The following is a 13,742-nucleotide window of genomic DNA, read 5'->3' as shown; positions in this document are numbered from 1 at the left end:
CTTTTATTCTTTTAATATTGCTGATTATGGCTTACAGCTTAAGAAAACTCAAATATCCTATCTCTAAATATTAGAATATCATGAAAAAGTATACTAGTAGGGTATTAAACAAATCACTTGAATTGTCTAATTAACTCGAAACACCTGCAAGGGTTTCCTGAGCCTTGACAAACACTCAGCTGTTATAAATCTTTTTTTTACTTGGTCTGAGGAAATATTAAAATTTTATGAGATAGGATTTTAGAGTTTTCTTAAGCTGTAAGCCATAATCAGCAATATTAAAAGAATAAAAGGCTTGCAATATTTCAGTTGATTTGTAATGAATCCAGAATGCATGACATTTTTGTTTTTTTAATTGCATTACAGAAAATAAAGAACTTCATCACAATATTCTAATTTTCTGAGACAGTCCTGTAATGTTATGAACACAATAACATATATTATATATAATAATGTTATGAACACAATAACAGCGTTTAGATGTTCCGCTCTCGTAGCGCTGGAAGTCTTTCAGACGTAACAACTTCATCGGTGAAAGTGACCGAGCTGTGTGAGCCTTAAGGGGATGTCATGTGTGTGTGTATATATATATATATATATTAATGTTATGAACCCAAACACGAGGGTGTGTGGGATGTCCTCAACAAGTATAAAGCAGAACTAGTGGTTAGTTATTCTGGTGGATGAAGGAGATGATAACGGTCTTTACGGAGACGAGACACGGAGATAAGCCCCGCCCCTCACGGATCTTCACAACGCTTATGGCGTGAACACGGCAAATGGTCGAGCAAGTAAACTCACGCGTTTTGGGCGACGCGACAAATGGGTGTGAACATACCTTTACACACAGTCAGCACCACAGAGCTGTGGTCATCAGTCTGAGGTGACGCCACACGTCAAGAGTCTGGGTCAAAGGTGAGGGAGCGAGGAGAGAAGAGGCCCAGCAAGAGGCTCAGGCCACAGAGAGGGAGTGAGGGCACAAGGACAGGAGCTGGGTAATCTGAGGATAAGCAGAGCTGCTCTGCTTGTTCGGCTGCCAGGGGGTTGTTTTGGAAACTTGCACCTGAGCACATTCTGAGCCGGCCGACTGACCTCACTCACGCAGACGAACATTCTCTCACACACACACACACGCCTCAGGAGAAGGATGGGAACAGAATCGTGCAGCAAGCGAGTCTTTTACCCCTTCAGCAGAGTGTTTATTAGTGGAGTTATTCTAATAAGATTGTTTGGAAAGATACCGTGGTATAAAATTAGATGAGTAAACTTTATTAATCCCCTGTGGGGAAACCCATTCACCACCAACAATTCATACAGACAACGATAGACACACAACCAGAAGGTGCCCCATCACACATGACCATCACAAAGATGCTACATCTAAATCTAAAAAACTAAAGGTGTTCATTAAAAGATGGAACTGCTGCGGGAACCAAAGACTTTCTGAGTTGTTTAGTAGAACGCTGAATTTTGACTTGATATAACTTAGTATAATTAATATAGCCGTGGTAGCAGTGAAGTGTGTAGATGCTGCATACATCGAGCTACATTTATGACAAGAATATATTTATACACATCGGAAAAGAAAGTGCAGGGATCCCTGGCTTCCAAATCTTCTGACCACTCAGCCGGTTTCAGAGCTAAGCAGCCGGAACACAAGCTTGTTTCCCACTACCCAGCATGCTTCACACTAACGTCTGCTCGCTGGAAAAATAACACTGATGAAATGAGACTCCAAACCAGCAGCGGGATGTCAGGACAACATTCCACCCGGTGCGTCTCCACTCGGCCATCACTCATCGGGAGAACCATAACACCGCCATCACAATGTGTGTGTTGGTTTCAGCTCTGCTGTTAACAGGAAACCGATGGTACACCTAGCACTCTGGGTTTGACTACTTTACTCTGTACCTGGTTACTCCAACACCTCCACTCTATTCAACTCAACCAGCAGAGCCATTGCCTGAGGCTTCAGACCAGCAGGTCCAATGGACCCTACAAGTCATAAAGGACTCCGGGGAGGAAGTAGAGTTAGTAATGTGTGATGGAGGGATGACATTCAACCATAAGGAGAGGAGAGAGGAGCTCAGTGTATATCCTAAGCATCCATAAGGAGAGAGGAGAGAGGTGCTCAGTGTATCCTAAGCGTCCATAAGGAGAGAGGAGAGAGGAGCTCAGTGTATCCTAAGCGTCCATAAGGAGAGAGGAGAGGAGCTCAGTGTATCCTAAGCGTCCATAAGGAGAGAGGAGAGAGGAGCTCAGTGTATCCTAAGCGTCCATAAGGAGAGAGGAGAGAGGTGCTCAGTGTATCCTAAGCGTCCATGAGGAAAGAGGAGCTCAGTGTATCCTAAGCGTCCATAAGGAGAGAGGAGAGAGGAGCTCAGTGTATCCTAAGCGTCCATAAGGGGAGAGGAGAGAGGAGCTCAGTGTATATCCTAAGCGTCCATAAGGAGAGAGGAGAGAGGTGCTCAGTGTATCCTAAGCGTCCATAAGGAGAGAGGAGAGAGGAGCTCAGTGTATCCTAGCGTCCATAAGGAGAGAGGAGCTCAGTGTATCCTAGCATCCATAAGGAGAGAGGAGCTCAGTGTATCCTAGCGTCCATAAGGAGAGAGGAGCTCAGTGTATCCTAGCGTCCATAAGGAGAGAGGAGCTCAGTGTATCCTAAGCGTCCATAAGGAGAGAGGAGCTCAGTGTATCCTAGCGTCCATAAGGAGAGAGGAGAGAGGAGCTCAGTGTATCCTAAGCGTCCATAAGGAGAGAGGAGAGAGGAGCTCAGTGTATCCTAAGCGTCCATAAAGAGAGAGGAGAGGAGAGAGGAGCTCAGTGTATCCTAAGCGTCCATAAGGAGAGAGGAGAGAGGAGCTCAGTGTATCCTAGCGTTCATAAGGAGAGAGGAGCTCAGTGTATCCTAGCGTCCATAAGGAGAGAGGAGCTCAGTGTATCCTAAGCGTCCATAAGGAGAGAGGAGAGAGGAGCTCAGTGTATCCTAAGCGTCCATAAGGAGAGAGGAGAGAGGAGCTCAGTGTATCCTAAGCGTTCATAAGGAGAGAGGAGAGAGGAGCTCAGTGTATCCTAAGCGTCCATAAGGAGAGAGGAGAGGGGAGCTCAGTGTATCCTAAGCGTCCATAAGGAGAGAGGAGAGAGGAGCTCAGTGTATCCTAAGCGTCCTTAAGGAGAGAGGAGAGAGGAGCTCAGTGTATCCTCTCGTCCCCCTCAGCCTCTCAGCCTCTAGCAGCGTCTCTAGGTCTGGACCAGGTGAACTCCATCAAAGAGGAACGTCCTCAGTCTCCTCTTACCTGTAGTGACTGTCTGCCCCCCAGGGATGTTGGTTAGAAGAGGAGCCTGTAGAGCTAAATAATATCCTTTTATTTCTCCCAATATTTAAACCTCTCTGCTAAGTGCTTGATCTCTCAGGTTACAGTAGTAAACCACTTTGTATTGATCTCGCTCTCCTCATATAGGCGATCAATAAAGGCACAACGATCTGTGGAAACCATGCAACACGCCTCCCATGATGTATGCGTATCTGAGGCTCCTCTCTTGGGCTAACACGAGTCCCTGAGCTCCCTGTTGGCCTCAGGAACAACTCTTCATTCTTCTGTTCCAGCGGTAGCTGTCGGGATCCAGGGATGTAAGCCCACTGCTGGGCCCAGAGTCGCTCTGGATGAACATGTGTGTTGGCAGGCTGTGGAGTGGGCGTGCTCGTATCGATGTGTCTGTGCATCTGTGTGTTGCCGTTGGTCAGCGGTGTGGACATAGTGCTGCAGAACCAGTGAGGACCGGCTGGCTGTGTGGGCTCCAGCCTGACCTTGAGCCAGCTCTCTGGCCCTCCGGCTGGGGGCAGGCAGTCTGGCTCACAGTGAGGCCTTTGTGGCAGTCTGAGATACTGGCTGGGTGAGCATGAAAGAGGAAGACTGTCCTGCTCTGCTACCAGTACTTACCCAGACTGAATTACTGGTGTCTGCTCCAGCTGCATGACACACTGCAGATTTACTAATGCAGCATGAGGGAGACGGCTGGCTGCTTCATCGGCACTGCCTTACAGGAGGAGAGCCACATTATACTAATCCATCCCAGCAACGTCCTCACAGGCCAACACGGATTGACATCCAGTCATTGAGCACGTCTGGCACAGTGTGTTGGTCCAGACTGTGTGGTTTATGAAGGATGCACTCAGAATACACGTTTGGCTTGTCAGGACTCAGGACTATGGAAATATATGGCTGGTCCACCTTAAAGGCTGGTCCACCTTAAAGGCTGGTCCACGTTAAAGGCTGGTCCACCTTAAAGGCTGGTCCACGTTAAAGGCTAGTCCACCTTAAAGGCTGGTCCACCTTAAAGGCTGGTCCACGTTAAAGGCTGGTCCACCTTAAAGGCTGGTCCACGTTAAAGGCTAGTCCACCTTAAAGGCTGGTCCACCTTAAAGGCTGGTCCACCTTAAAGGCTGGTCCACGTTAAAGGCTAGTCCACCTTAAAGGCTGGTCCACCTTAAAGGCTGGTCCACGTTAAAGGCTAGTCCACCTTAAAGGCTGGTCCACGTTAAAGGCTGGTCCACCTTAAAGGTCACTCCATTAGGCGAGCTAGTCAATCGGCGGCGAGCTAACCAATCGGGCGCGAGCTAACCAATCGGGGGCGAGCTAACCAATCGGGCGCGAGCTAACCAATCGGGGGCGAGCTAACCAATCGTGGGCGAGCTAACCAACCAGGCGCGAGCTAACCAATCGTGGGCGAGCTAACCAATCGGGCGCGAACTAACCAATCGGGGGCGAGCCAACCAATTGGGCGCGAGCTAACAATGTTGCCAACTTGGTAGACTTCTCTTTAGATTGAGCAGCTTTTCAGACCCTTTTAGGGACTTGTATTGCTTAGACATATCTTTAAAATGATCTTTAAAGTCACAAGCAACCCATTTAGCTACTAATTCTCCCCATCAGTGGAGTTGCAATCCATGTAAATAAATGGAGCGTGTGATGAGTCCCCGTCTGTCATGGCAGTGGCCTGTGTTTCGTGGCATGTTGGCTGAACCTGTGATGACCCTCTGCTTCTGTCTGCAGGCCTTCAAGGAGATGCTGTACGCTGCTCAGGACCAGGCCCCGTCCATTGAAGGTAAGAGCTGCTGCGTCTTCCACGAGTCCTGCATGTGGAAGACGTACACAGACATGCACCACTCCTCCACCGCTGTGTCATCATTGGATGTTCAGCACATCAAATAGTTCACAAAGAATTAACCACGTCTGATTTGTGCATCGCTTGATGACATCATGAAAGTAATATTGTTGATTAAAAGGAATAATAAGTTGTTTATTCTCCCGAAACTCTGACAACATGATGTTTAATGTGGCCTCTAATGGTTCTCTTATCATTGAAGCAGTTCATTGATTAACTTATGCTCACACTTCATGACTCCGGTTTCAGTCTGAATCAATGTGTCTGATATTAGATCATTGATTAAGACGGCTTTAGATGACAGATCTGATATTTAAGAGTCCTCATGTATTTCTGTGCTGCTGCCCTGCTGAGATAGTGGTGTTGTCTGTATGAGGTGATTGTGTATCACTCCTCCGCTGGTTACTTTGGTATAATGTCAAACTCTTTCTCCATGTGGGTGGAGCTGTGAGATGACCTCCTCTGTCTCTGGTGAAACGGCACATATGTCAAATAATAGTCCGTAAACACTTCCCTTGTTGAGATTTGTGCCCTTACATTTCCAATAGAGTAGACATTGGTGGAATCATGTTTTAAATTCCCCCTTTTTTAAATTTTTTTATAACACCAATATAAAAGTGGCAAAACAGTTTTTTTTAGAATAAAATTGATGTCATATTGCAATTGGTTTCTGCTCCAAATGTCCCCGACTATTACCACCTCAAATTATATTGTAACACACCGTAGATGTCCTAATTTATAAAGTGTAATGAATAAAGAACCACGTGTTCCTTCACTGGTTTGCTGACTCAATGTCACCCAGTTTGGTATCTCCTCGACGGGTTACTTTACTATAGTTTTGTCGAAAATTAAAGAAACCATTAGCTCCATTTCCATGATATTATTCCTAGAGATGCACCGATCAGGTTTTTGGTGCCGATCACCGATCACTGAAATCAGTATCTGCCGATCCGATAATACCGATCAACGATCACGGTGTTGATTGAAGCATTCTATTTATTGTGTAGCATTATTGCTATGAGGACTATGAGGAAATACATATATAAAGCAACTCAAACATTAAAGAAATTACAGATTTCTTTAAACATTTAGGACTTTTACTTTGAAAAATGTCCTAATTGATACATTAAAATTGTTTGATTGCTATTGTAGGGGATTTCAGATATGTATGGAATACATCTGCATCATTCATTTCCTGGAACTCTTGGGGAAATCTATATACAGGACTTTTTATAACATACAAAAGTCTGACTTATTTTTATAAACTCTTCCTTGGTACAGTAAACATGTTTTAATGTTAGCATAATTTAAGCTAAATTTCAGAAACGATCTATACAAAATCAGTTCATTGTTTACTTTTATATGTTAGTGTATGATTTGTCGACATCTTATTTTGATAAACGGATGTTGTTCACGTGGTTCTTTCCGCTAACGTTATCAAACCCTCTTAGCTCCCGATGGAATGTGTTTAGCGTGAGCATCTCTAGGGGCAGACATGTGAGAGTCGGCTGAGTCGACCCAGAGATTCAACTCGGGGGACGGGGACGCCGCTCGGTGGTGAGGATCCCCTCTGACCTCTCACTCTGCGGCCCTCGCGGGTAGGGTTGGGTACCGAAACCCGGTGCCAATATGGTACCGGTTCCAATACAACCGGTATTACCCGGACCGAAATGCAACGCACATTTCGGTGCTTCTTTCCGGTGCCTGAGCCGATTGAAATTGAAAAAAAATATTGTTGTGAACTTCTCAGGTGACTCCGCCCTGTCAGGAGGTTACGATAGCCTATCATATTTAAGTTTGACAGCGGAGGCGTGGCCGTGTGTGACTGCATGAACCCGTGTGGAGCACACCAGCTTCAGGCTGGACGCGATGGGGAGACGTCACCGGTCCACCTGAACACGGGGAGACCGATTATGACGAGCAGCCGGAACTCAGATTAGTACCGTATCGTTGATTGCAAGTCTTGCATTCATAAAAGTAGCCCAAGAAATAATAAATTAGCCATTATAACCATGCTTAAGCTAGCTCGTAGCTAGCGCTAGCTACTGACTCTGGCGTGACAGTCTGCTAGCAGGTGTGTTGATGTCCAGCGGTCCCGGCTGTTTACCCGGTGTTACCGGGAATATAATGACGGAGGAATAAAGACCGTGGGGCGTCACTTTGTTTCAGTGTAACTCGCTGTCAGAAGCAAAACCTTATTTGTCACGTGTCATCTTCAGTCCCTCTGATTGGTTGTTCTCTTTGCCCATCAACACAGTGACATGATTAACCCTATAAGGGCTGCACATGACAATACATCTCACATCATATAATGGAGAACATTGTGTATGTTAACAGTCTGATATCCGTTGTGTGTCAGTGCTCCATGATAACGGCTTCTACAGGGAATCTGGCCAAAGAGGTTTTTAATGTCCTCATTGTGCGTTTAAAAAAAAAAAGTATCGGTTCAGGCACCGTTTAGGCACCGGTATCGTTTTAAAAGTACCGGTTTAGCACCGGTATCGGAAAAAACCCAAACGATACCCATCCCTACTCGCGGGGCGCATCGTCTCCGTTGCGCCGCGATTGAAACGTCTGATAGTTCTTGCAGATGTGACGTCATCTGATCGGCCGTTTTGAGAACGCCGATCAAAACCGATAATGGGAATATCGGCCGATATGGATCGGCGCCGATCAGATCGGTGCATCCCTAATTATTCCCTAATATCTGACCTGCAATAATTAATAATACAAAAATCCTAAATAGGTTTGCTGAGATGTTGAATGGAGTCATTTTGATCCCTGCTTCAGGTGATCAACATGTAGCCCTCGTCCTGTGTGTGAAGTGAACTGGGAGCGTAACGTAGTATTTTATACGTGCACTTCTTCACCTCCAGCTCCTCAATGAGTTGTGATCTCTTCCTGCGCATTCTCTCGTTGTGTATAAATTAGGGCTGTGAAACGATTAAAATTTTTAATCAGGTTAATCACAGGTTTCTGTGGATTAATCATGATTAATCACATATTACCGATATTCTCGGTATATTTTGTGAGAACATAGAGATTTATGACAAAAGACGGATATATACATTTATACATTCTTCTATACAATGGTGCTGCAACTCAGCAGTTATTTAGCAGTTTTCTTCCATATGGAACATTAATACATCTTCATCCTAAACAGAATGTTTAACCCTCCTGTTGCCTTTCGGGTCAATTTGACCCCATTCAATGTTTAATGTCGGTGTTCTTTGGGGTCAATTTGACCCCAGGCTGTTTTTCACTGTGTCAAACTTATAAGAAATATCAATTTTTATATATTTAAAGGGCTATTTAGGTAGTCAACAAACAAACATAAAGTACCTCACACTTAAACTTGGGAAGCAATATTAATTCTAAAACATTAAAACATTGGTGCAAGTGACTTTTTTTCGTCCCGATGTGCGCACACACGCCGGCATCCGGCGAGACGGGGATCGGAGTCGTGTTAACGTGACACGTAGAGACAGAATGACATGCTGCTGGAGAGACGACCAACAACAGAAAAATGCGTTAAATGCGTTAAAAAAAATAACGAAGTTAAACCTGTAATTTAATTAACTGAGTTAACGCGTTGTTTTTCACAGCACTAGTATAAATGCGGTAACAGCCACATTGAAGGCCTCACAAAGTCCAAACAGGTCCTGAAAGCACTTGTTTTTCATCATGTAATGACGGGCCTGCTCGTGTCCCTGAACTACACACACGATGTGTGTCTGTTCCTGGGATCTTTACTTCCATCTCACTGGAAAGAGCATTTCACCACTGAAGGGCCATGTGTCAGTGAGAATGTGACATCCCATGATCCTCCAGCAGGACCACGGCAGCATGACCACCATCTGCTGCTGCCTGAGCCTCTTGAGGCTCTGACTTCTGATGTCTGTGGGTTTGATGTCTGTGGGTCTGATGTCTGTGGGTCTGATGTCTGTGGGTTTGATGTCTGTGGGTCTGATGTCTGTGGGTCTGATGTCTGTGGGTTTGATGTCTGTGGGTCTGATGTCTGTGGGTTTGATGTCTGTGGGTCTGATGTTTGATGTCTGTGGGTCTGATGTCTGTGGGTCTGATGTCTGTGGGTTTGATGTCTGTGGGTCTGATGTCTGTGGGTTTGATGTCTGTGGGTCTGATGTCTGTGGGTTTGATGTCTGTGGGTCTGATGTCTGTGGGTTTGATGTCTGTGGGTCTGATGTCTGTGGGTTTGATGTCTGTGGGTCTGATGTCTGTGGGTTTGATGTCTGGGTTTGATGTCTGTGGGTCTGATGTCTGTGGGTCTGATGTTTGATGTCTGTGGGTCTGATGTCTGTGGGTCTGATGTCTGTGGGTCTGATGTTTGATGTCTGTGGGTTTGATGTCTGTGGGTCTGATGTCTGTGGGTCTGATGTTTGATGTCTGTGGGTCTGATGTCTGTGGGTCTGATGTCTGTGGGTCTGATGTCTGTGGGTCTGATGTCTGTGGGTCTGATGTCTGTGGGTTTGATGTCTGTGGGTCTGATGTTTGATGTCTGTGGGTTTGATGTCTGTGCGTCTGATGTCTGTGGGTTTGATGTCTGTGGGTCTGATGTCTGTGGGTCTGATGTTTGATGTCTGTGGGTCTGATGTCTGTGGGTCTGATGTCTGTGGGTTTGATGTCTGTGGGTCTGATGTCTGTGGGTCTGATGTCTGTGGGTCTGATGTTTGATGTCTGTGGGTCTGATGTTTGATGTCTGTGGGTCTGATGTCTGTGGGTCTGATGTTTGATGTCTGTGGGTCTGATGTCTGTGGGTCTGATGTCTGTGGGTTTGATGTCTGTGGGTCTGATGTTTGATGTCTGGGTTTGATGTCTGTGGGTCTGATGTCTGTGGGTCTGATGTCTGTGGGTCTGATGTCTGTGGGTCTGATGTCTGTGGGTCTGATGTTTGATGTCTGTGGGTCTGATGTCTGGGTTTGATGTCTGTGGGTCTGATGTCTGTGGGTTTGATGTCTGTGGGTCTGATGTTTGATGTCTGTGGGTCTGATGTCTGTGCGGTTGATGTCTGTGGGTTTGATGTCTGTGGGTCTGATGTCTGTGGGTTTGATGTCTGTGGGTCTGATGTCTGTGGGTCTAATGTCTGTGGGTTTGATGTCTGTGGGTCTGATGTTTGATGTCTGTGGGTCTGATGTCTGTGGGTCTGATGTCTGTGGGTTTGATGTCTGTGGGTCTGATGTTTGATGTCTGTGCGGTTGATGTCTGTGGGTCTGATGTCTGTGGGTTTGATGTCTGTGGGTCTGATGTCTGTGGGTCTGATGTCTGTGGGTTTGATGTCTGTGGGTCTGATGTTTGATGTCTGTGGGTTTGATGTCTGTGGGTCTGATGTCTGTGCGGTTGATGTCTGTGGGTTTGATGTCTGTGGGTCTGATGTCTGTGGGTCTGATGTCTGTGGGTTTGATGTCTGTGGGTCTGATGTTTGATGTCTGTGGGTCTGATGTCTGTGGGTCTGATGTTTGATGTCTGTGGGTTTGATGTCTGTGGGTCTGATGTTTGATGTCTGTGGGTCTGATGTCTGTGGGTCTGATGTCTGTGGGTTTGATGTCTGTGGGTCTGATGTTTGATGTATGTGCGTCTGATGTCTGTGGGTCTGATGTCTGTGCATCTGATGTCTGTGGGTTTGATGTTTGATGTCTGTGCATCTGATGTCTGTGGGTTTGATGTCTGTGGGTTTGATGTCTGTGGGTTTGATGTCTGATGTCTGTGGATCTGATGTCTGTGGATCTGATGTCTGTGGCTCTGATGTCTGTGGGTCTGATGTATGTGGGTCTGACGTCTGTGGCTCTGATGTCTGTGGTCCCGTCAGTTGGATCTGTCTCTGCTTGTTTTCCGTGTCTGGCTCTATTCTGAGTTCCATGAGTCAGGAGTTGGAGTCATTCATTGGCCGAGCTGCCCAGACGAGTCATGTGACTGGAGGTGAACAACAGACCCATACAAACAGACCCATACGAACAGAACCATACAAACAGACCCATACGGACAGACCCATACGGACAGACCCATACGGACAGACCCATACGGACTATATGGCTCTCAATGAAATATGTTTCAAAATATTTGGCTGTTATGGCTCTCCCAGTCAAAAAGGTTCCTGACCCCTGCTTTAGACTGTAGACTGTAGGGTGTAGACCAGGGGTGGGCAAACTTTTTGACCTGTGGGCCACATTCGGTTCTAAAATGTGACAGAGGGGCCGGGCCAGGAGCATTTGGACACGCAATGTAATTTATTAAACCTGGAGATTGCGTCTGTTTTTTATACATTTCAATTTAAGGTGCAAAGTTAAAGTAATCAACATTTACTGGAAAGAGATCAATGGAATCACTTTCAACATTAAAAACAAATTATTACCCAATGAAATACTCAAGCTCAATAATTTCTAATTGTTTTAAACCCCGCAAAATAATGGACGGATTGTCCTGAGAGATAGACTGTATTAAATATCCTGCCTGCAGCAGAAACTAGAAAGGGGTCTTTAAATTGAGGGCAATGTGCGGCGTCATCTGGTCAGCATGTGTAAGAACCCGTCACAAACAGACAGCGCTTTACTCGAGAAAATATGACCCTAAAGCTGACAATTGAAGTTCGATTTTTACAAATTATTCATATCTCTTCTGAAAACACACCTTTACTCATGTGGACGAACTGTTTTGGTGTTTGAAATTGGTTTACCAAAGGTCATAGGTTCACAAAAGCAGTGAAATATCTGAATACAATGCTAGATACATGTAATTGCACCTGTCCATCCTGGAGAGGGATCCTCCTCTGTTGTTCCTGATCCGATGTGAGGTCAAAGGTCAAAGGTCAGGGATGTCTATATGCACAGATTGTAAAGCACTCCGAGACAAATTAGTAATTTGTGAAATTGGGCTCTACAAATAAACTGAATTGAATAAATGAGGAAAACCAAATTTTGTATTAACGTTTTTTTTGTAAAAATGATGTAGTCTGTCATACATTCACCAAAATGATAAAGATGGGACTGAGAAATGACTTCATATTGCAGATAAAGTTTCATGGGGTCTGTGCAAATAAAAAATGACCATTATTTTTTTTTTTTTAATAAATATGTATTGTACATAAAAATTAAAAAAATTCTACATTATATACATGTTGTGAAATAGAAAACAGAACACAACTATTGACAGACTATTTACAATATGGCTTCACTATAATAATTTACTGAGTGTTCATTGGTTGTTTTTTCGCAAAATGTTGACAAACGGATTGACAAATCATGGTGAAGGGTTTTGTGTGACGAGTACTTTCCGCGCCAACGCACACCGGAAGTAAACAAAGTCGCGATTTGGACAAGTTCGGCGGGCCGGATTAAAAAGCCTAACGGGCCGGATGTGGCCCGCGGGCCGTAGTTTGCCCATGTCTGGTGTAGACTGTAGGGTGTTGACTGTAGACTGTAGGGTGTAGACTGTAGGATGTAGACTGTAGGGTGTAGACTGTAGGGTGTTGACTGTAGGGTGTTGACTAGGGTGTTGACTGTAGGGTGTAGACTGTAGGGTGTAGACTGTAGGGTGTTGACTAGGGTGTTGACTGTAGGGTGTTGACTGTAGGGTGTAGTCTGTAGGGTGTAGACTGTAGGGTGTAGACTGTAGGGTGTTGACTGTAGGGTGTAGTCTGTAGGGTGTTGACTGTAGGGTGTTGACTGTAGGGTGTAGACTGTAGGGTGTTGACTGTAGGGTGTTGACTGTAGGGTGTAGACTGTAGGGTGTTGACTGTAGGGTGTTGACTGTAGGGTGTAGACTGTAGGGTGTTGACTGTAGGGTGTAGACTGTAGGGTGTTGACTGTAGGGTGTAGACTGTAGGGTGTTGACTGTAGGGTGTTGACTAGGGTGTAGACTGTAGGGTGTTGACTGTAGGGTGTAGACTGTAGGGCAGGCCTATTCAACTTGCGGCCCGAGGGCCGGATACGGCCCGTTTGAGTTTAACTACGGCCCGCAAGACTGCCTGCAAATCAGTATAGCTTGGTAAGAAAAAATAAAACTGACGGACACGCCTCTTTTATACATTGAGACATCTAACCCAGAGCCATCGAGTTTCACTGTTGCCTCAACCAAACCTGTATGGTTACATCTTTATCTTACGCACCCGTGTTGGTTACCGGTGTTACACCCCTACTGGTTTTCAGACCTACTGGTTTCCCTGCGCGTGCGTTCTCTTCACATCTGCAGCGGGGCTCCGTCTCGCTCACCAGATTCGTCACACATTCACAAACATATTGCTGGAGATCTTTAAGCCACCTTTCATATCCATTTCGGCGATTACGATTGTATAAGTGAGCAGTGCATCACAGCCACGGGTGAAGAAATACATTTTCGGAAAAATATAAAGATCGCCCGACCTGGTTTCGATCTCTTTCACGCAAAAGGAGTCTGCACTCAAAGACACGCAGTCTGCGCCACCAGATATTAGTTTCAGCTCAAGTAATTTATATATTGATCCATTAAGTCACATTTCTTATGTTTTCATGGGAACAGTTTGGTTGAAGGGATCTGAAACAACTGGTTACCTTGAGCGGATATGTACACTTTGAAACATGTTTATA

General features: G+C 45.4%; 1 protein-coding gene across 1 annotated transcript in view; it reads left to right on the top strand.

Annotated features, from left to right (window-relative positions):
• The window catches only part of LOC130197876 (xenotropic and polytropic retrovirus receptor 1 homolog), a 60,167-nt gene that overhangs the window by 25,307 nt on the left and 21,118 nt on the right, over positions 1 to 13,742 (top strand). The window contains exon 2 of the mRNA XM_056420841.1: positions 5,055 to 5,106. Coding sequence (XP_056276816.1) covers positions 5,055 to 5,106 — 52 coding nt within the window. The remainder of the gene's footprint in view (positions 1 to 5,054; positions 5,107 to 13,742) is intronic.

The sequence above is a fragment of the Pseudoliparis swirei genome, chromosome 8 (assembly GCF_029220125.1).
Source record: "Pseudoliparis swirei isolate HS2019 ecotype Mariana Trench chromosome 8, NWPU_hadal_v1, whole genome shotgun sequence".
NCBI lineage: Eukaryota > Metazoa > Chordata > Actinopteri > Perciformes > Liparidae > Pseudoliparis > Pseudoliparis swirei.
Note: the sequence above shows the minus strand (reverse complement) of the source record. Positions and strands in the feature narration are given on the sequence as shown.